The sequence below is a fragment of the Leucoraja erinacea genome, chromosome 2 (assembly GCF_028641065.1).
Source record: "Leucoraja erinacea ecotype New England chromosome 2, Leri_hhj_1, whole genome shotgun sequence".
Taxonomy (NCBI): Eukaryota; Metazoa; Chordata; class Chondrichthyes; order Rajiformes; family Rajidae; genus Leucoraja; species Leucoraja erinaceus.
Window position 1 is genome coordinate 33,511,367 of NC_073378.1, and position 23,230 is coordinate 33,534,596.

General features: G+C 44.8%; 1 protein-coding gene across 1 annotated transcript in view; it reads left to right on the forward strand.

The window, feature by feature from the left end:
* LOC129708769 (E3 ubiquitin-protein ligase RNF144B-like) overlaps positions 1 to 23,230 on the forward strand; it is a 76,690-nt gene that overhangs the window by 45,239 nt on the left and 8,221 nt on the right. The window contains exons 4-5 of the mRNA XM_055654727.1: positions 8,676 to 8,736; positions 9,507 to 9,717. Of these exons, the coding sequence (XP_055510702.1) occupies positions 8,676 to 8,736; positions 9,507 to 9,717 (272 nt within the window). The remainder of the gene's footprint in view (positions 1 to 8,675; positions 8,737 to 9,506; positions 9,718 to 23,230) is intronic.

Here is a 23,230-nt window from a genome sequence, read left to right on the forward strand (position 1 = left end):
GCATGGTGAGAACAGCCCAGTAATTGTGTCTGAAATCGCAAACATCAGACCATGTTCCAGGATTGAGTGGGTTAGGGGGTGGGAGATTGCAACCTTCACGAATGCAATCAACCTGGTGTGCACAATCAAATTAGATCAAATAGAACAGGTTGTCCTACAACTTTAGGCTGTGCACTCCATACGCAAGAAGAAGTGGGTTAGCATTTGATGAGCGTTTGACAGCACTGGGCCTCTACTCACTGGAGATTAGAAGGTTGAGGGGGGACCTAATTGAAATTGGCAGAATAATGAAAGGCATAGATAGAGTGGATGTGGAAAGGATATTTCCACTGGTGGGAGACTCTAGGACCAGAGGTCATATCCCCAGAATTAAGGGGTGCTTAATTTATTAGAGGTGTTGAAGAGGGTATGTTCACTGATGGAGAGATGAGAAACTGCAGATGTTAGAATGGATGTAAACTTTTCAGATTGGGACCCGTAATTTTGTTTGTTTAGTTTATTATCACGTGTACCAAGGTTGCGTGCCAACCAGTCAGCGGAAAGACTATACATGATTACAGAAGTTAGTGATTTTGCAGACAGTGAAGATGGTTGTGAAAGATTGCAGCAGGATCTGGATCGATTGGCCAGGTGGGCGGAGGAATGGTTGATGGAATTGTGAAAAGTGCAAGGTGTTGCATTTTGGGACATCAAACAAGGGCAGGACCTACACAGTGAATGGTAGGCCTCTGGGTAGTGTTGTAGATCAGAGGGATCTAGGAGTACAGGTGCATGGTTCCTTGAAGGTCAAGTCACAGGTAGATAAGGTGGTCCAAAAGGCTTTGGGCACATTGGCCTTCATCAGTCAGAGTATTGAGTATAGAAGTTGGGAGGTCAGGTTGCAGTTGTATAAGACATTGGTGAGGCCACATTTAGAGTATTGTGTTCAGTGCAGGGCACCGTGTTATAGGAGAGATATTGTCAAGCTAGAAAGGGTTCAGAAAAGATTCACAAGGATGTTCGCAGGACTAGAGGGTATGTCCTATAGGGAGAGGTTGAGTAGGCTGGGTCTCTATTCCATGGAGTGCAGGAGGATGAGGGGAGATCTTATAGAGGTGTATAACATCATAGAGGGATAGATCGGGTAGATGTACAGAGTATTTTGCCCAGAGTAGAGGAATCGAGCACCAGAGGACATGGGTTCAAGGTGAAGGGGAAAACATTTAATAGGAATCCGAGGGATAACGTTTTCATATAAAGGGTGGTGGGTGAATGGAACGAGCTGCCAGAGGAGGTCGTTGAGGCTGGGACTATCCCATCGTTTAAGAAACAGTTTGACAGGTACATGGATAGGACAGGTTTGGAGGGATATGGACCTAGAGCACACAAGTGGGACTAGTGTAGCTGGGACATTGTTGGCCGGTGTGGGCGAGTTGGGCCAAAGGGCCTGTTTCCACACTGTATCACTATGACTTGGCCAGACATCGCAGGGGATAGTGACTCATTGCTGCTGCGACTTATGCCAGGTTCTATACTGCACTAGATCCACCCTAATGTTCTGTCGGATACCTCTCGGATTAGCAACCAGCAAGCAAAACTGAACTAAAGCTTAAATGAATGGAAGCCAATTAATAGCTACTCATGTGACCCTTTGATTCCTTTCATTTGGGGATTGGTTATTGAATGATTACCTCCGTGTATATCGGATTTGCGGGGAGAGAGTTAATAGATCCATGTATGAATTGAATAGCCAGTTTAAATGTGGCAGTTTTCATGCCAGCTGATGAATCTCACGTTTGCAATGATATTTCTGAATTGTCGACTTTCTTTTTGTTTTCTAAAATCGTACCCAGGTTTATCAGAAACATGGGTTGTCGGTAGTGTGCACATTGAATGAACGTGAATAATGTTTGCGCACCTTTGAGAGGAAATACCGTGGGAAGGGAAGTTGTGGGTCGAGGGAAGGGGGGTGGGTGTGGGGGGTGGGAAAGTGTGTATTAAAGGTCATTGATTTAACTTCTCATGTTGTTAGAACTTGGTGTCGAGCTTCAGAGGTGTACAAAATCATGTGAGGAATAGATCGGGTAGACGCGCAGTCCCTTGCTCAGAGACGGGGAATCGAGAACCAGAGGACATAAGTTTAAGATGTGGGGAAAAGATTTAATGGGAACCTGAGGGATAACCTTTTCACACAAAGGGTGGTGGGTGTATAGAACTAACTGTGGAGGAGGTAGTTGAGTTAGATACTATCGCAATGTTTCAGAAACATTTGGACACATGCCTATATAAGGCAGGTTAAGAGGGATATGGCGAAATGCCGGCAGATGGGACTTGTTGGCCGGTGTGGGCAAGTTGGGCCGAAGGGCTTGTTTCCACCTGTATGATTCTATGACTCTCTATAAACTTTATCAACTGGTCAATAGCAAATTTGTTTCTCTTGGTGGTGCTTATCACAAAGGCATCATAAACTTAAGCCCGTGTCTAATTTTATGATCCAGCACGGAAGCAGGCCCTTCAGCCCACAGAGTCCATGCCATTCGTTTACATTAGTTCAATTTTTTCCCACATTCTCACCCACTCTCTACACACGAGGAACAGTTTACAGAGGCTAATTAACTTGCAAACACACACGCCTTTGGGATGTCTATATGAAACTATTCTAGTTTAGTTTAGAGATAGAGCACGGAAACAGGCCCTTCGGCCCACCTGGTCCGCACCGACCAGCGATCCCCGTACATTAACATTATCCTACACCCACTAGAATATAATAGAATGCCTTTTATTGTCATTCAAACAGACAAGGTTTGAACAAAATTTCATTCCTAGTCATGACATTACAAAAACAAAACAAAAAAAAAACCAAGACCCACACTTAGCACAATTTACACAAACATCCATCACAGTGAATCTCCAACAACTCCTCACTGTGATGGAAGGCAAAAGTCCTATCTCTTCCCTTTGTTCTTCTCCCGCGGTCCAGCAGTCAAACTGCAGCATCAAGGCGACTAGGGCTGATGATGCTAAAGCCCCTGGCGGGCGATGGTAAGTCCTGCGGCCGTTTAAGCCTCGCCGTGCGATGTTAGGCCCCGCTCCGTGTCATTTAAACCCCGCGATTCCGGCGGGGGAAGTTGCCGTTGCGTGAGCTCCGAACAGCGGTCTCCCACCAGGGACCTGCGAGTTCCCGATGTTCCTGTCCACTGGGCCTGCGGCCGGAGCCTCCGAAGCTCCGGTCGGGTTGCAGCCGCGCGCCACCACAGCTCTCCCCGCTCCAAAGTCTGCTTGCTCCGCGATGGCGAGTCCGCAGACTCGCGATTGCCCAAGGGCTGGTTCCGGTTGGAGGCCGCTGCCGGCCCCACGATGTTAGACCCAACGACACCGGAGACCCGACAGGGAGAAAGTCGGGAAGAAATAAAACGGTTTCTCCCCCCCCCCCCCCCCCCCCCCCCCCACATATACACAGCTAAAAAATAATAAAAATTAGAACCAAAATCACATCTTTTTTTTTAAAGACAGACGGACAGCAGTCGAGCCGCTGCCGTTAGGCGCCGCCACTTTGCACGTCACTAGGGACAATTTTCACATTTACCTACAAAGCTGATCTCAGAGAAAACCCACGCAGGTCACGGGGTGAACGTACAAACTCTATACAGACAGCACCCGGATCGAACCCGGGTTCTCCAGCGCTGCATTCACTGTAAGGCAGCAACTCTACCGCTGTACCACCGTGACCACCCAATTATATTGATGAGGATTTGCATTTTGATTTGATCAGTTGGTAACACTTTCCAACATCTCAGTTTCAAGGCAGTGAGAAGCAAGTTGGTTTCTATTGAACGTCAGAGAGTCTTTAGGCTCTGCTTTGATGCTTCTAAACTCCAGGCGTTATGTGAACAGCGCTGGCAAAACTTTCAACCAAATCTCATAATGTTTAAAAACCTGCACAAGGTAAATATTGATAGGTATTTCCATGTAAGATATGTTGCTTTTAATATGCAGGAAGGGACTGCAGATGGTGGTTTACACCGAAGATATATACGGAAGATAAAATGCTGCAGTAACTCAGCAGATCAGGCAACATCTCTTGAATAGGTGACGTGTTAGGTCTCTACCAGAGATTAATTTACATATCTGTTGCGATGCAAATAAGAATGTCATTTTTCTGCTTCAGCACATTTGACTACAAAACGCTCTTGTTACCGCAAGTTATCTGTACTGTGTAGGTGGCTGGCAGAATTGAGTTGATACAAATATGGGAGCAATAGGTCACAAAGTAAATGAGTGGGTGAATGGACTTGCTCTGTGAGCAGGCATAGACACGATGGGCTGAAGTGACCTCCTTCCATATGGGAAGGAAATGTGTTCTTGTAGTTCTTTGGAAAGAAAAGCTGTGCAACAGGTTTAGATGTTGCTGGAACCACGCATGCAGTCTAGCTGTACTTTCCTGCCTTCTGTGTTTAACCAGTCATTTGGCTCTGTGAAGATGGAATAGGTTACTAAATGGAAAAAAAGTGTAGGAGTGGGTCAGGCAACATCTAGTGGGCGCGAGTAGACGGCCTTCTGGGTTGGGTCCCTTCCTTTGGTACTTCTCCAGTCTGAAGAATGGTCCTGACCCAAAACATCTCCTTGACCCGCTAAGTTATTCCAGCACTTTGTATTTTTCTTTGTAAACTGTCACCTGCAGTTCTTTGTGCCACCACATTTCTAAATGGGATGACGGGGGAGGAAATTGAAGTGCTTTCTGTGAAACGGTTATCTAGCTATCAGAGGTTTATATCTGGAAGTATTTATTTGAATACGAGTGACTTCAATGGTTGGAGGTTTTTAAAAAATATATATTTTACTCACTCCAACTGGGAACAACTGTAAGACTTTCGAGATACAGTGTGGAAACAGTCCCTTGGGTTCATTGACCAGCGATCCCCATACACTAGACCTATCCTAAACACTAAGGGCAATTTACATTGTTTTTACCAAAGCCAATTAACCTACAGATCTGCACATCTTTGAAGTGTGGGTGGGAAATTGAAAAACCCGGAGAAAACCCACGAGGTCACAGGGAGAACGTGCAAACACCGTACAGACAACACCCATAGTCAGTTTCGAACGTGGGTCTCTGGCACTGTCAGGCAGCAACTCTATCGTTGCGTCACTGTGCCGCCCGCTGTGTATAACTATTATAATTATAACATGATTAATTTGGTTGTGAGAAAACATTGCATACATTGTGCAATTTTCAAATTGCCAGAAGAAGTGGAGTTACAAGTTCTGCTGGTGGGAATGTGGCTCCAGCCAACATCCTCTTTTCCCATCAGTATGAGGGTGTATGTGCTCAAAAAGATTCCAAAATGCCGCTGACCCAGCTGTGGTGGTTCTACCCATCTGTGACGGAGAGGATGATGCAGCAAGTCAGGTTCTGGGGATGAGTGGTCTACTTTCATTTCATAAGTGTTTATTTTCTCAGCACAGATATGCTCCTTTTTGTTGAATTCTCGATTGCAAATTCTAATGTAAAATCAGTAAATCAGTTTAGTTTAAGAAGGGACTGCAGATGCTGGAAAATCGAAGGTAGACAAAAGTGCTGGAGAAACTCAGCGGGTGAGGCAGCATCTATGGAGCAAAGGAAATGGGCAACGTTTCGGGCCAAAACCTTTTCTTCAGACTGAGGTGTACCGAGGTACAGTGAAAAGCTTTTGTTGCGTGCTAACCAGTCAGCGGAAAGACAATACGTGATTACAATCAAGACATTAACAGTACATGATAAGGGAGTAACATTTAATGCGAGGTAAAGCCAGTAAAGTCTGATCAGCACTGCTCTCTGGTTGTGGTAGGATGATTCAGTTGCCTGATAACAGCTGGGAAGAAACTGTTCCTGAATCTGGAGGTGTGCATTTTTACACCTATACCTTTTGTCCGATGGGTGAGGGGAGAAGAGGGAGTGGCCAGGGTGCGACTAGTCCTTGATTATGCTGGTGGCCTTGCCGAGGCAGCGTGAGGTATAAATGGAGTCAATGGAAGGGAGCTTGGTCTGCGTGATGGTCTAGGCTGCGTCCACAATTGCTGGCAATTTCTTGAGGTCTTGGATGGAGCTGTGATGCATCCTGATAAAATGCTTTCTGTGGTGCATCTGTAGAAGTTGGTGAGAGTTGTTGGGGTCATGCTGAACTACCTAAGCCTTCTAAGGAACTAGAGGCTTTGGTAGGCTTTCCTGGTCGCTGCTTCTATATGGGTGGTCCAGGAGAAGTTGTTGCCGATATTGACTCCTGGGAGTTTGAAGTCTAGAGTTATTTACAGCGGTATTGCGCATTCTAAATGACCTTAACTTTTCCACCAATAGATACAGATATCAAAAGTGCAAAACGATCATATTACTCTGCTGGGTAATTTGGTAAACATACATTAGATGTGTAGAAAGGAAATGCAGATGCTGGTTTAGACCGAATGAAAGGAACCACAGTATGAAGAAAGGTCCCGACCCAAAATGGGAGTCTGAAGAAGGGTCCCGTCCCAAAAAGTGAGCCATCCTTTTTCTCCAGAGATCTTGCCTGACCCGCAGTGTTACTCCAGCACTTTATATCTATGGTAGATGTCCAAGCCTGATTTCATCTACACCCTGTCCCCACATGTACTGATGTCATGAGGCAATGATGGGGTGGTCTCAACGGGTATCTGAGTCCATATGGTCAGCATAGGTTTGGATCATAAGATCAGAAGACAGGAGCAGAATTAGGCCATTCGGCTCATTGCATCTACTCCAAAGTCTGATCATGGCTGATTGACTTTACATTCTGGCTTCTCCCCAATGTCTGTTTCTCCTCTGTAGCAATCGTGGAGGAGCTTGTTGATTTCCACAGTTGTGGCTGTCAAGTTATTTGCTCATGGCCAAGTTAGCAAATCAACCCGCATCCATGGGGCCACGCCTTAGTGAGAAGCCTCAGGTCTTTAAGGCACACAAGCAAGCCAGATATTTGGCAAAGGACAATTTAATTATCTTTTATTTAGATGTGTCAACCTGCTCAGAGAAGGGAACATTGCCGGTGTCCTTGGATAGACACAAAATGTTGGAATAACTCGTGGTTCTGGCAGCATCTCTGGAGAAGAGGAATAGATAGCGTTTCGGGTGGGAAACCTTCTTCTACCACCCTTTGTCGGAGAGCCAGAGAACAGTAGGAGTCACAGAGGGGAAGCAGGATTCCTGTCTGAGAGAGGAGGAAAACATTTTCAAAGTAGGCAAACCTTGAGGAACTTTCGCAGTGGAGCAGACAAAGGAGGAGGAAGGAACTGTAGATGCTGGTTTAATCATAATCATAATCATTGCAACATACGAGGAATTTAATTTGCCATTGTCATACCAATAAAAAGCACACAAAACACACAAAATTTTAATATTTTAATTATTTTCTTTGCTTCCTAAACATCCCCACCACTTTCAGCGACTCACGATCTTACACTTCATTCTTTCTCTCGCTGTGAAAATGAGGTCAAAAAAAAAAATGTTCAATCTCTTTACTGTCTTTGTTCTCTACCGCGGTCGGGAGGTTCTCGAGTGTTCCGTTGACGGAAAAAAAAAGATCTCTGGCTCCCGTAGCCGTTGCGGGACATTGGCTTGGGCCCTCTGTGTCGGTGTCGGGGCGAGTTGGAGAACTGGAGAAAGTTAGAACCACGATGGTAGAGAAGGGACATTGCTAATGTCCTTGCTGGGAGCTGGCCTCCTCACAGGTAGAAGAACCAACAACTGTTCTACCCACAGGGCTTTTCACTGTACTTCGGTCGATTTCGTTTAGTTTAGAGAACAGCATGGAGGCCATTTTGCCCGTCGTGTCCACGCCGACCATCGATCACCTGCACACTAGGTCTGTGGTACCCACTTTCACATACTCGGGGTAATTTTCAGAAGCCAATTAACCTACCAACCTGCGTGGTTTTTGAATGTGGGAGGAAACCCACGCTGTCACAGTGGGAACGAACAGCCTCCACACAGGCGGCATCCGTAGTCAGGATCGAACCCGGGCCTCTGGTGCTGTGAGGCCGCAGCTCTACCGCTGAGCCGCCCTCATGACAATTATAAATCTAGGCCGAGATGTCGATGAAGGAAAATGTGGTGGCTCTTGTGTTCTACCTCGATGTAATCATATGGGCCTGTCCCACTTACGCGACTTTTTCGGCAACTGCCGGCACCCGTCATAGGCCGTTGCAGGTTTCCGAAAATTTTCAACATGTTGAAAACCCAGCGGCGACCAGAAAGACGCTACGACTCTTTGGGCGACCGAGGAGACGACTCACGACCATACAGGCGACTCCATGGCGACATGTCGCAGGGTGAAGCCTGTATGGTCGTGAGTAGTCGCCCAAAGAGTCGTACCTTGCTCTGGTTGCCACTGGATTTTCAACAGGTTGAAAAATTTCGGCGACCTGCAACGACCTATGACGGGTGCCGGCAGTCGCCGAAAAAGTCGCATGTGGGACAGGCCCATTACACTCTTGTGCGATTGTGTATGATTGTGTTTATGTTGAAGAAGATTTTACAGAAGTGTTTGCAAAAATTGAATTTCACTGTATCTAGGTACATGTGACAAAGTACCATTCGAATCAACTGGTGTGTTTAAGGGCATTTGAGTTAAATGTATGTATAATCTTTTTTATTTAAAAGTAAATGCCTTTAGGTTCTTGTTTAATTTGTTTTGTTTCATTTGTTTCAGATTGCTCGTTTGGTTCCAGCTGACCTGCTTCAGTTGTACCAGCAACTGAAATTTGATCGAGGTGTGCAATCATTTTATATGCAAAAGTGCTCTCTCTGGCAACTCACTGGGGGTTTGACTATTTTGGTCTCTTTTTTATTTTGTCTATTGATTGGGTCAGCTTGGGCTGTCGTGGGTCAAATTGTTTTGTTTTTAAAATGTTTCCGTTTTCAACATCTTAATCTGCTGAGGCGGTAAATTGAATCTGGCTTGTTTGTGCTTTGCTTCCTTAGTTTTAGTGTATATATGCAGCACGGAAACAGGCCCTTTGACCCACGGAGTCCATGCCGACCAGTGATCCCCACACAGTAACACTATCCTCCACACACTAGGGACAATTTACACTTATACCAAGCCAATTAACCTGCTTTTCCTTTTTCCTTTTCGGAAATTTTACCGCACACGATTTATTAATTTGTTTCTCTTTCAAACTGTGATCGATCTCTCCCTCCCAAGCCCATTCTCCTGCCTACTCCCCACAACCCCTGACACCCGTACTAATCACAAATCTATCAATCTCCGCCGTAAAAAATCCTTGGACTTGGCCTTTTGTGACAATGAATTCGTCAGATTCATCGCCCTCCGACTAAAGAAATTCCTCCTCATCTCTTTCTTAAAGGTATGTCCTTTTATTCTGAGACTATGGCTTCTGGTCCTAGACTCTACCACTAGTGGAAACATCTTCTCCACATCCACTGTATCCAGGCCTATCACTATTTGGTAACTTTATTTTGCACTTGATTAGCAAAAGTAACAAGAATTTTATGACTTATTTCTCTTTTATTTACACAGAGATCCACCTGGACCCCACCAGGACAAGGTGCCCCAAGGTTCTGTGCCAGGCTGTGTGCCAGATTGAAGAGGGTGATTCTCGCCAGGCTGCATCAGTTCAATGCCCGTCTTGTCACCTACAGTTTTGCTCCATCTGCAAGGAGAGTTGGCATGCAGGCCAAGCTTGTCAAGACAGCCAGCCCTTCAAGCCCTCAAAAGGAACTGATGATGGGTAAGAATGACCAAACTTCAAAAATAGTCACCTTGTTGACCTGAGCAGAAAAAGGACGTACCTTTTAGAATGGAGATGAGGTTGGATTCAAGGGCATTAAAAAGTCAAGTCAAGTCAAGTTACTTGTCACATACACATACGAGATGTGCAGTGAAATGAAAGTGGCAATGCTCGCGGACTTTTGTGCAAAAGACAAACAACAAAACAACCAAACAAATTATAAACACGATCATAACACACATATTCTTTTACATAATAAAAGGCGGGCCTCTGTGTAGTGTTTGCAGAGCAGAGGGATCTAGGAGTGCAGGTGCATGGTTCCTTGAAGGTCGAGTCGCAGGTAGATAAGGTGATCATAAAGGGTTTTGGCACAGGCCTTCATGTCAGAGTTTTGAATAGAATAGAATAGAATGGAATAGAATGCCTTTTATTGTCATTCAAACAGCTTGGTTTGAACGAAATTGCATTTTCTACAGAGTTACATTACTAAAAAACCCAAGACACACACTTAACACAGTTTACACAAACATCCATCACAGTGAATCACCAACACTTCCTCACTGTGATGGAAGGCAAAAGTCTTATCTCTTCCCTTTGTTCTTCTCCCGCAGTCCAGCCTATTGAGCTTAGAAGTTGGGAGGTCATGTTGCAGTTGTATAAGACGTTGGTGAGATAGCATTTAGAGTATTGTGTTCAGTTCTGGGCACCATGTTATAGAAAAGATATTGTCAAGCTTGAAAGGGTTCAGAAAAGATTTACGAGGATGTTCCAGGACTAGAGGGTGTGAGCTATAGGGAGAGGTTGAGTAGGCAGGGTCTCTATTCCTTGGAGCGCAGGAGGATGAGGGGAGATCTTGTGAAGGGTGTACAAAATCATGAGAGGAATTGATTCAGATTCAGATTTCAGATTCAATGGGTAGTCAGTGCACAAACAGAGACAACGTTTGCATTTAGCCCAGAGTAGGGGACAGTAAGGGCACATAGAGGTACGTTCAGTAGGTGAAGGGGAAGCAAAGAAAGGATTTAATAGGAGAAACCTCTGAGGAGGGTAACATTTTGGCGTGAGAGCAGTCAAAGGCGTTGCTGAGCGCCCTCCGCAGTATGGGTAACACAAAGTTTCTGCCCAGAGTAGGGGGAGGACATAGTTGAGGCTGAAGGACTTTATCCTAACTTTTGCACACAAAGGGTTGTGGGTGTATGGAACAAGCTGCCAGAGGAGGTAGTTGAGGCTGGGAATATCCCATCATTTAAGAAACAGTTAGATAGGTACACAGATACAGTATCCAAGTCCAAGGCATTGCTATGGGCACCCGCATGGGCCCCAGCTATGCCTGCCTCTTTGTAGGATATGTTGAGCAATCCCTGTTCCAGGCGTACACTTGTCCTGTCCCCGAACTCTACCTCCGCTGCATTGATGACTGCATCGGTGCAACCTCCTGCACCCATGCAGAAATTATGGACTTCATCAACTTCACCACCAATTTTCATCCTGCACTCAAATTTACTTGGACCATCTCCGACACCTCCCTCCCATTCCTTGATCTCACAGTTTCCATCACAGGAAATAGACTATCGACTGACGTCTATTACAAACCCACTGACTCCCACAACGATCTCGACTACACTTCTTATCACCCTGCTTCCTGCAAAGACTCTGTCGCCTACTCCTATTTCCTCCGTCTATGCTGCATCTGCGCCCAAGATGAGGTGTTCCACACTAGAACATCCGAGATGTTATTCTTTAGGGATCGGGGTTCCCCTCTCCCATCATAGATGAGGCCCTCACTCGTGTCTCCTCGGTACCCTGCAACTCTGCCCTTGCTCCCCCTCCCCCTAGTCGCAACAGAGACAGATTCCCCTTTGTCCTTGCCTTCCACCCCATCAGCCGTTGCATACAACACATAATCCTTCGAAATTTCCGCCACCTCCAACAGGATCCCACCACTAGCCACATTTTCCCATCACCACCCCTTTCTGCCTTCTGCAGAGACCGTTCTCTCCGCAACTCCCTGGTTAACTCATCCCTTCCCACCCAAACCACCCTCTCCCCAAGTACCTTCCCCTGCAACCGCAGAAGATGCAACACCTGTCCCTTTACCTACCCCCTCGACTCTGACCAGGGACCCCGACAGTCCTTTTAGGTTAGGCAGAGGTTCACTTGCACCTCCTCCAACCTCATCTACTGTATCCGTTTGTTCAGGAAATGGACTCTTATACATCGGCGAGACCAAACGTAGACTGGGCGATCGTTTCGCGGAACACCTTCGCTCAGGCCGCCTGAACCAACCTGTTCTCCCAGTTGCTAAACACTTATATAACCATATAACAATTACAGCACGGAAACAGGCCATCTCGGCCCTACAAGTCTGTGCCAAACAACGTTTTTCCCCTTAGTCCCACCTGCCTGCACTCATACCATAACCCTCCATTCCCTTCTCATCCATATGCCTATCCAATTTATTTTTAAATGATACCAATGAACCTGCCTCCACCACTTCCACTGGAAGCTCATTCCACACCGCTACCACTCTCTGAGTAAAGAAGTTTCCCCTCATGTTACCCCTAAACCTCTGTCCCTTAATTCTGAAGTCATGTCCTCTTGTTTGAATCTTCCCTATTCTCAAAGGGAAAAGCTTGTCCACATCAACTCTGTCTATCCCTCTCATCATTTTAAAGACCTCTATCAAGTCCCCCCCCTTAACCTTCTGCGCTCCAGAGAATAAAGACCTAATTATTCAACCTATCTCTGTAACTTAGTTGTTGAAACCCAGGCAACATTCTAGTAAATCTCCTCTGTACTCTCTCTATTTTGTTGACATCCTTCCTATAATTGGGCGACCAAAATTGTACACCATGCTCCAGATTTGGTCTCACCAATGCCTCGTACAATTTTAACATTACATCCCAGCTTCTATACTCAATGCTCTGATTTATAAAGGCTAGCATACCAAAAGCTTTCTTTACCACCCTATCTATATGAGATTCCACCTTCAAGGAACTATGCACGGTTATTCCCAGATCCCTCTGTTCAACTGTATTCTTCAATTCCCTAACATTTACCATGTACGTCCTATTTTGATTTGTCCTGCCAAGGTGTAGCACCTCACATTTATCAGCATTAAACTCCATCTGCCATCTTTCAGCCCATTTTTCCAAATGGCCTAAATCACTCTGTAGACTTTTGAAATCCTCTTCATTATCCACAACACCCCCTATCTTGGTATCATCTGCATACTTACTATTCCAATTTACCACACCTTCATCCAGATCATTGATGTACATGCCAACAACAAAGGACCCAACACAGATCCCTGAGGCACCCCACTAGTCACCTGCCTCCAACCCGATAAACAGCCATCCACCATTACTCTCTGGCTTCTCCCATTCAGCCACTGTTGAATCCATCTTGCTATTCCTGCATTTATACCCAACAGTTGAACCTTCTTAACCAACCTTCCATGAGGAACCTTGTCAAAGGCCTTACTAAAGTCCATATAGACAACATCCACTGCTTTACCCTCGTCAATTTCCCTAGCAACCTCTTCAAAAAATTCAAGATTAGTCAAACATGACCTTCCAGGCACAAATCCATGTTGACTGTTCCTAATCAGACCCTGTTTATCCAGATGCTTATATATATTATCTCTAAGTATCTTTTCCATTAATTTGCCCACCACTGAAGTCAAACTAACAGGTCTATAATTGCTAGGTTTACTCTTAGAACCCTTTTTAAACAATGGAACAACATGCGCAGTACGCCAATCCTCGGGGACTATTCCCGTTTCTAATGACATTTGAAATATTTCTGTCATAGCCCCGGCTATTTCTACATTAACTTCCCTCAATGTCCTAGGGAATATCCTGCCAGGACCTGGAGACTTATCCACTTTTATATTTTTCAAAAGTGTCAGTACTTCTTTTACTTTGAACCTCATAGTATCCATAGCTACTCTACTAGTTTCCCCTACCTCACATAATTCAATATCCTTCTCCTTGGTGAATACTGAAGAAAAAAAATTGTTCAATATCTCCCCCATCTCATTTGGCTCTGCAGATAGCTGTCCACTCTGTCTCTCCAATGGACCAATTTTATCCCTTGTTATCCTTTTGCTATTAATATAACTGTAGAAACCCTTTGGATTTACTTTCACCTTACTTGCCAAAGCAACCTCATATCTTCAATTCTCCTTCCCATTCCTACACAGACCTTTCTGTCCTCTGTCTCCTCCATTATCAGAGTGAGGCTAAATTCAAATTGGAGGAACAGCATCTCATATTTCGCTTGGGCAGCTTACAGCCCAGTGGTATGAATATTGATTTCTCTCACTTCAGGGGGCCACAGCATTCCCTCTCTCTCTATCCCTCCCTCACCCAATTTGCACTAGCTTTTCATTTTCACCCTACAAACAGCCTGTTTCCTTTCTTATCCTATTTTGCATATCTTTCATTCATTTTTCTTTATCTCTCCACATCATCATCTATATCTCTCATTTCCCTTATCCCTAACCAGTCTAAAGAAGGGTCTCGATCCAAAACTCCACCCATTCCTTCTCTCCAGAGCTGCTGCCTGTCCCGCTGTTACTCCAGCTTTTTGTGTCTATCTTGGGTACACAAGGTTTGAAGGGATATGGACCAAGCGCAGGCAAGTGGGACTAGTGTAGCTGGGACATTGTTGGCTGGTGTTGGCAAGTTGGGACGAAGGGCCTCTTTCCACACTGTATCACTCTATGGCTCTATGACTCTAATTTCTAATTGCCAGAAGATGGTGAATCTGTGGAATTCATTGCCACAGATGGCGGCGGAGGCCAAGTCATTGGGTTTTGTTAAAGTGGATATTGATGGATTCTTGATTAGTTAGGGCGTCAAAGGTTACGGGGAGAAGTCTGGAGAATGGGGTTGAGAGGGAAAAATAGTTCAACCATAATCGAATGGCGGAGTAGACTTTGGGCCGAATGGCCTAATTCTGCTCCGATTGCTTATGATCTTACAGTGTTGCCATGTGAACTCATTATTAACGCTGCCTTATGTGAGACCCACCCACAGATGTAACAACAAGAGCAGTATGATTTGTAACAGAGGCACGCCCAATGACTTCATGTAACTCACCTCGGGCTTTTCTGGGCATGTTTCTGTAGCAGACGAGTATAAATAAACACTGAATTCATTTAACAGTTCTCAGTCACGTCTCGGGAAAACAGTGTGTGTTTTGTACATTTCAAAAGTGATCGATGTGCTTCGCATGCAAGGAATGAAATAGAAATTACAAAATAGATTCAGCCCGTCCTGGCCAATCAGTTCCTGATCACTGATTTGAATGTGCTCTTGTCTCTTCGATGCTGAAGTGCGGTAACTATCACCAAGGGAATATGATGTTTACATTAATTTTGTTTAGAGATTCAGCGCGAAAACAGGCCTATCGGCCCACTGTGTTTGCAAAGACCAGCGATCCCCGCACATTAACATTGCCCTGCACACACTAGAGATTTTTACATTTATACCAAGCCAAATAACCTACAAACTTGTACGTTACACAAAAAAGCTGGAGAAACTCAGCGGGTGCAGCAGCATCTATGGAGCGAAGGAAATAGGCAACGTTTCGGGCCGAAACCTTTCTTCAGACGGGTTTCGGCCCGAAACGTTGCCTATTTCCTTCGCTCCATAGGTGCTGCTGCACCCGCTGAGTTTCTCCAGCTTTTTTGTGTAACCTTCGATTCTCCAGCATCTGCAGTTCCTTCTTAAACACTACAAACTTGTACGTCTGGAGTGTGGGGGGGAAATCGAAGATCCCTGAAAAAAACCATGTGGCCTTGGGGAGAATATACAAACTCCATACAGATAGTACCCATCATCAGGATCAAACCCGGGTATCTGGCATTAAGGCGGCAACTCTACTGTTACGCCACCATGCCACCCTTTTCTTTGTTTTCCTCGGTGGTAAGAAGCCACATGCTGCAATGAGAAAAATGGCCATTCTACCTTAATACTCGGTGGGAAGATGGAACTGCAAATGCTGTTTTACACCAAAGAACACAAAGTGCTGAAGTAACTCATTGGGTCAGGCAGCATCTCTGGAGAACATGGAGAGGTGATGTAGTCTGAAAACGGGTCCCAACCTGAAACATCACCTATCCATGTACTGCAGAAATGCTGCCTGACCTGCTGAGTTACTCCAGCACTTTGTGTCCTTGGTGGTGTTAGGCTATAAACCCCTGCTTGTCTCAAGGTATCACTGAATCTTTATTGTCCACTAGAACAGTACTGTGCTTTTATCGTCACATGTGTGAAGATCAAACGCACTGTGGAATTATTTTCCTACAGACAGTCCAGTAGAGAAGAGTATGGATAGGACAGGTTTGGATGGATATGGGCCAAATGCAGGCAGATGGGACTAGTGTAGAATGGACATGTTGCTCTATGTGGGTGTTGGGCTGAAAGACCAGTTTCCACACTGTATGACTCTATGAATATTGCCATACCTAAGCACATCCCCGATTAGCAAATTAACAGAAATGGTCTACGGATCCCGCATGCAAAAGGCGCCTTGTCTTGGCTCCATTTTCCTCTCCCCAGATGTTATGAGCGGTGCTCATTCCAGGCAAGCCCCAGGCTGCTTCGGGCCTCCAGCCATCACCTTCATTTAAGGCACCGTCCAGTGAACCGCCTGCCCACCTTTATTCCCTGGGGTTGCCTCCCGCAGCCAACCCAGATTGTTTCACATCTCGTCTGGACAACAGACCCCAGAGTTCAGCCAATGATGTGCTGAAGTTCTGGAGTGATGGTCAAATTTGGTTTTTACCTTCCCTTTAATTCCCAAATCCTAGTGTATTCTTTGCCCAAAAGTTTTAATATCTGTGGTCCTTGAATCGTCCAGTCATGGGAATAACATCTCCCTAATTACCCAGTCTTAAAGTTTGGTTCAGAGAAACAGCACGGAAACAGGACTTTCGGGCCAATGTCCGCACCGACCAGCGATCACCCCTTACACGCCACTATCCTACACACTAGGGATCATTTACAATTTACAGAAGGCAATTAACGTACAAACCTACACGTCTATGGAGTGTGCGAGGAAACCCACGCAGTCCCAGTGAGAGCGCACAAAATCTATAAAGGCTGCACCTGTAATCAGGATCCATCCCAGGTCTCTGGCGCTGTAAGGCTGTGCCACTGTGCCGCCTCTTGTTATTGTAAACTGCTGTGATCTACACCTCCCTCAAGTCACTTTGGCCATGGAGACCTGAGGCCTAGTTTGTCCACTGTGTGTGTTCCATACTCTTGGATGGGTGTTGCGTGCTGAATCAAGGCAAGATTTATCCAGGCCACTGTTTGCATGCCGTCCTTATCATGCATTTGGAATGTCTGGGTTAAACTGGCATGCTTTCAGAGCAAAAAGATAATGCTAGTATAATTTTAATTGACCTACCCTTCCACGTTGAGCCATTACTAATCAAGAACCTGTCAATCTCCCCCTTAGAAGTACCATGACTCGGCCCCCACAACATTCTGTGGCAATAAATTCCACAGATACCGCACCCTCTGACTGAAGAAATTCATCCTTCTCTCCTTTCCACACTGTATCTCTGAAACCTAAAACATTCTGGCGGTATAACCTGGAAGTATATAAAAGGAAGTTGCGGAGCGAGCCTATTAGAGGTATGAAAGGCATAGATCGGGTAGACAGTCAGATCCAGGGTTGTAAATATCAAATACTAATATACTCTGGAATTTAGAAGGATGACAGGAGATCTTATTGAAACATATAGGATTATTAAGGGTTTGGACATTGGAAACATGTTCCTGATGTTGGGGGAGTCCAGAACCAGGGGCCACAGTTTAAGAATAAGGAGTAAGCCATTTAGAACGGAGGTGAGGAAACACTTCTTCACACAGAGAGTTGTGAGTCTGTGGAATTCTCTGCCTCAGAGGGGGGTGGAGGCTAGTTCTCTGGATACTTTCAAGAGAGAGTTAGATAGAGCTCTTGAAGATAGCGGAGTGAAGGGATATGGGGAGAAGGCAGGAACGGGATACTTGGGGATGATCAGCCAAGATCACATTGAATGGCGGTGCTGGCTCGAAGGACCGAATGGCCTACTCCTGCACCTATTGTCTATTGTCTATTGACATAGCTTTAAGGTGACAGAGGGAACATTTAAAGGAGATGTTTTGATACAGAGGATGATGAGTGACTGGAACGCACTGGCTCGGCTAGAGGTGGAGGCATACGAAAGTAGTATTTCTTTTTAAGAGACTTTTGGTTAAGCACGTGGATAGGTAGAGAATGGAGGGCTATAGATTATATGCAGGCAGATAAGAGTTGACCTTCACATCATTGTTGGCACAGACATTGTTGGCCGAAGGGCCTGTTCCTGTGCTGTACTGCATTATCGTCTGTCTATGCATGATACAATTTACCTCACTTTAGGTTTTTTGCTTCTATATTTACTACTTTTCTATTTAAACAGTTGACTTTTTATTTGCTATATCTGTACATGATGAAGAAGGAATACATTTTGATCTAAAAATTCATGATTTATTTATTCCATTAACTCATCTAATTAGGGTATTTTAATCTGATTTGACCCATTTCTCAATGGCAATAACTTGGAGGAGTAATGTGTAAATAATAGACGTTCTTAATTCCCCTGGTTTTTCAATGTGCCTACAGTGGGATTGCTTTCTTTCTGTAATTGAATAATAATGAGATATAAAGATATGTTACTATCAAAAGCTACAAAATTGACCCAGGAATTAGATTGTCTCGGCTCCTGTCCTTTGACCATTTAGTTATTTCATTTGCTATTTAAGCATGGCTTCCATTTATGCTATTAATGTTACTACTTAAAGAAAGAAAAAACCTCCAGATGTCGACTATGTGAAACAGAAAATGTTAGAAACATTAGCAAGGCAGGCAACGTCCGTGGAAAGAGAAATTAGTTATATTTCAGGTCTGGTTTTCCAGCATTTTCTGTTTTAATTTCAGTTTTCAGTTTAGTTTATTGTCACGTCTACTGTGGTACAGTAAAAAACTTTGGTTGCATGCTAACCAGCTAGAATATGGGCGGTCAGTGTGGCGCAGTGGTAGAGTTGCAACCTTACAGCAAATGCAGCGCAGGAGACATGGGTTCGATCCCGACTATGGGTGCTGTCTGTACGGAGTTTTTACGATCTCCCTGTGAACTGCGTGGGTTTTTTCCGAGATCTTCGGTTTCCTCCCACACTCCAAAGACATACAGATTTGTAGATTAATTGGCTAGGTAAATGTAAAAAATAATTTAAAAAATTGTCCCTAGTGGGCGTAGGATAGGGTTGATGTACGGGGGGGGATCTCTGGTCGGCGGGGACCCGGTGGGCCGAAGGGCCCATTTCCGTGCTGTATCTCTAAAAATTAAACTAAAACTAAAACAAGACATGATTACAGTCGAGCCATTCACAGTGTACAGATAGATAAATGGTATAGATAGGTTGAAAAGAGTGAAGCGATTGTAATGCATGATTGCAGACCCACTTATTTGACTAGCACACAAAGAGTGGCCTGGGGTGGTCACCACCTTGCACCCGCAAATAGTAATACTTGCATAATCCCCTAAAGCATCCAGTTTCTATTGTGGGAAATGAGTGAATGCACCTTGTTGAGGTTAGGCTGCTTTTTGAAGTTTGTTTCAACTTGCTTAAAGTTACAACTTGCAGCAACAATACAGTACATTCTGTTGAGGTGAAATCCCCGAGTGCTTCAAGCCATTAATGATTTAATAAGGTACGAATTGAGAACTAAATTAATTACTAGGATGACTGATTTTACGGCTCACTGCATTATACCACATTCTTTATGTATTTTTACAACAATCTATATTAAGTGGAAGAAATATCCAATGTTACACGATTAAATGGGAGATATTGACGCACAGCGGTAGAGGTGCTGCCTTACTGCGCTAGAAACCCTGATTCGATCCTGACTAAGGGTGTTGTCTGTATGGGGTTTGTACGTTCTCCCTGTGGTGGTGTGGGTTTTCTCCAGGTGCTCCAACTTCCTCCCACATTCCCAAGACTTGTGAGTTTGTAGGTTAATTGGTTTCTGTAAATTGTCCCTAGTGTGTAGGAAACAACTTGGTGCACTTGGTGGGCTGAAGGGCCTGTTTCCACGCTGCATCTCTAAAGTAAACTAAACTAATCAAACTAATTTGAGCACATGGTCTTGGGGTTAGGGTATTGACATGGATAGAGAATTGGTTGGCAGACAGGAAGCAAAAGTGTAGGAATAAAAGGGTCCCTGTCAGAATGGCAGGCAGTGGCGAGTGGAGTGTCGCAGGGCTCGGTGCTGGGGCCGCAATTATTTACAATATATTAATGATTTAGATGAAGGAATTAAAAATAACACTAGCAAATTTGCAGTTGACACAAAGCTGGGTAACAGTGTGAACTGCGAAGAGGATGCTAGGAGTTTGTAGGGTGACTTGGACAGGTTGAGTGAGTGGGCAGATGCATGGCAGATGCAGTATAATGTAGATAAATGTGAGGTTATCCACTTTGGCAGCAAGATCAAAAAGGAAAGTGCAACGAGACCTGGGTGTCCTTGTACAGCAGTCACTGAAAGTAAACATGTACAGCAGGTAGAAGGATGAGGGGGATCTTATAGAAACGTATATAATTGTAAAAAGACTAGACAAGCTAGATGCAGGACAAATGTTTGCAATGTTGGGGGAGTCCAGAACCAGGGGCCACAGTCTAAGAATAAAGGGGAGGTCATTTAAAACTGAGATGAGTTGTGAATTTGTGGAATTCTTTGCCACAGAAGGCAGTAGAGGCCAATACACTGGATGAATTTAAAAGAGTTAGATAGACCTCGAAGGGCTAACGGAATTAAGGGGTATGGAGAGAAGGCAGGCACGGGTTACCGATTGTGGGTGATCAGCCATGATCACAATGAATGGTGGTGCTGGCTCGATTTTTATTGCAGATACCACAGAGAATGATATAATAACGATCAGCACATTTTGTTTAGTGATACTGATGGAAGGACATCCTTGTGATTGAGGCAGTGCAGCGTAGGTTCACAAGATTGATCCCTGGGATGGCTGGACTGTCATATGAGGAAAGATTGAAAAGCTTGTATTCACAGGAGTTTAGTAGGATAATTTTATAGAAACATAAAATTATAAAAGGGCTGGACAAGCTAGATGCAGGAAAATGTTCCCAATGTTGGGCGAGCCCAGAACCGGGGGCCAAGTCTTAGAATAAAGGGGAGACCATTTAAGACTGAGGTGAGAAAAAACCTTTTCACTCAGAGAGTTGTGAATTTGTGGAATTCCCTGCCACAGTGGGCAGTGGAGGCCAAGTCACTGGATGGATTTAAGAGAGAGTTAGATAGAGCTCTAGGGATTAGTGGAATCAAGGGATATGGAGAGAAGGCAGGCATGGGTTATTGATTGGGGATGATCAGCCATGATCACAATGAATGGCGGTGCTGGCTCGAAGGGCCGAATGGCCTCCTCCTGCACCTATTTTCTATCAGAACTACTGAACATTCTTTCTGTTCTTCTAATAATCTATCAATCTCTACCTTAAAAATATCCATTGACTCGACCGCCAACAGCCTTCTGTGGCAGGAAGCCCATAACTGGTCATCAAATTCCTTGGACTTTAGAGATACAATGTGGAAACGAGCCCTTTGGCACACCGATTCTGTGCCGACTAGCGATCTCCCCATACACGAGCATTATCCTACACACTCGGGACAATTTACAGAGGCCTATTAACCTATGAACCTATATGTCTTTGGAGTGTGGGAGAAAACCGGAGCAGCCAAAGAAAATTCACGTGGTCACAGGGAGAACATACAAACTCCGTACAGACAGCACCCGTAGTCAGGATCGAACCGGGGTCTCTGCCACTGTAAGGCAACAATTTCACTGTTGTGCCACTACACACACTAGGAATGTTTCAGTTTCAGTTTAGTTTATTGTCACGTATACCGAGGTACAATGGAAAACTTTTGTCCTGTACTAACCAGTCAGAGGAAAGACAATACATGATTACAATCGACCTATTCATAGTGTACAGCCGCATGATAAGGGGAATAACATGAATAACATTTAGTGCAAGATAAAGCCAGTAAAGTCTGATCAAAGATAACCTAAGGGTCTCCGGTGACGCAGATAATAGTTCACTACTGCTCGCGGGTTGTGGTAGGATGTTCAGTTGCCTGATAACAGCTGAATCTGGGGGTATGCTTTTTTTTTTACTTTTCTATAGCTTTGAGAAGAGGGGAAAAGACGGAGTGTCCAGGGTGCAACTGATCGTTGATTATGCTGCTGGCCTTGCTGAGGCAGCGTGAGGTATAAATGGAGTCAATGGGAGGGATGATGGTTTATGTGATGGTCTGGACTGCGTCCACAATTCTCTGCAATTTCTTGTAGTGTTCATCAGATTTTGGATGGGGAAGGAGGAATCAGAATCAGACCCTCGGTTTTGAAGAAGGATCTCGACCCGAAATGTCGCCTTTTCCTTCTCTCCATAGATGTTGCCTCACCCGTTGAGTTCCTCCAGCATTTTCGTCTACTTTGGATGGGGATGGCTCTTTTTCAATAGCTTTGACATTTTGTGCATTGGAAAACTTAAGAATGAGATCAAATCGGAGATTTATGAATATTTCATTGGCACAAGGTCTTCACAGCTGGTGATTATGAAATAAATGGATGCGTCTTTCTGCAAAGAGTTCGCCTACCGCCTCAACAGGTCCATGGATGATGTAATCACCCTAGCCCTGCACACATCACTAGAACAACTGGATAGGAGAAACACCTACGCCAGGCTCCTATTCATAGACTAGAGCTCTGCCTTTAATACCATTATACCATCCAAGCTTATCACCAGACTCGCAGGACTAGGTGTCCGCTCTCGTCACTGCAACTGGATCTTCGACTTCCTGACCAACAGACCCCAATCAGTGAGGCTGAGGGACAAATCATCCTCTACAATAATCTTCAACACTGCTGCTCCACAAGGATGCGTTCTCAGCCCCCTTCTTTACTCCATGTACACCCACGACTGAGCAGCCACGTACAAATCGAATTCAATTTTCAAATTCGCAGATAACAACACCATTGTGGGCCCGATATCAAATAATGATGAGATGATGTATAGGAAGGACCTCGTGTCATGGTATTAAGACAGCAACCTTTTTCCTCAACGTCAGCAAGACAAAGGTGATAGTGATCGACTTCAGGAAGCGAAGGGGTGCACACACACCAGTTTGCATTAACAAGGTCGAGGTAGAGATGCAAGTAGAAATTCCTAGGAGTCAATATCACCAACAACTTCACCTGTACCACCCATATTGAAGCAACAACCAAGAAAGCACACCAACGCCTCTACTTCCTTAGAAGGTTTATGAGGTTTGGCATGTCCCCTACAACTCTCACCAACTTCTACAGATGCACCATAGAAAATATTTTATCAGGATGCATCACAGCCTGGTTTGGGAACAGCTCCATCCAAGACCGCAAGGAATTGTAGAG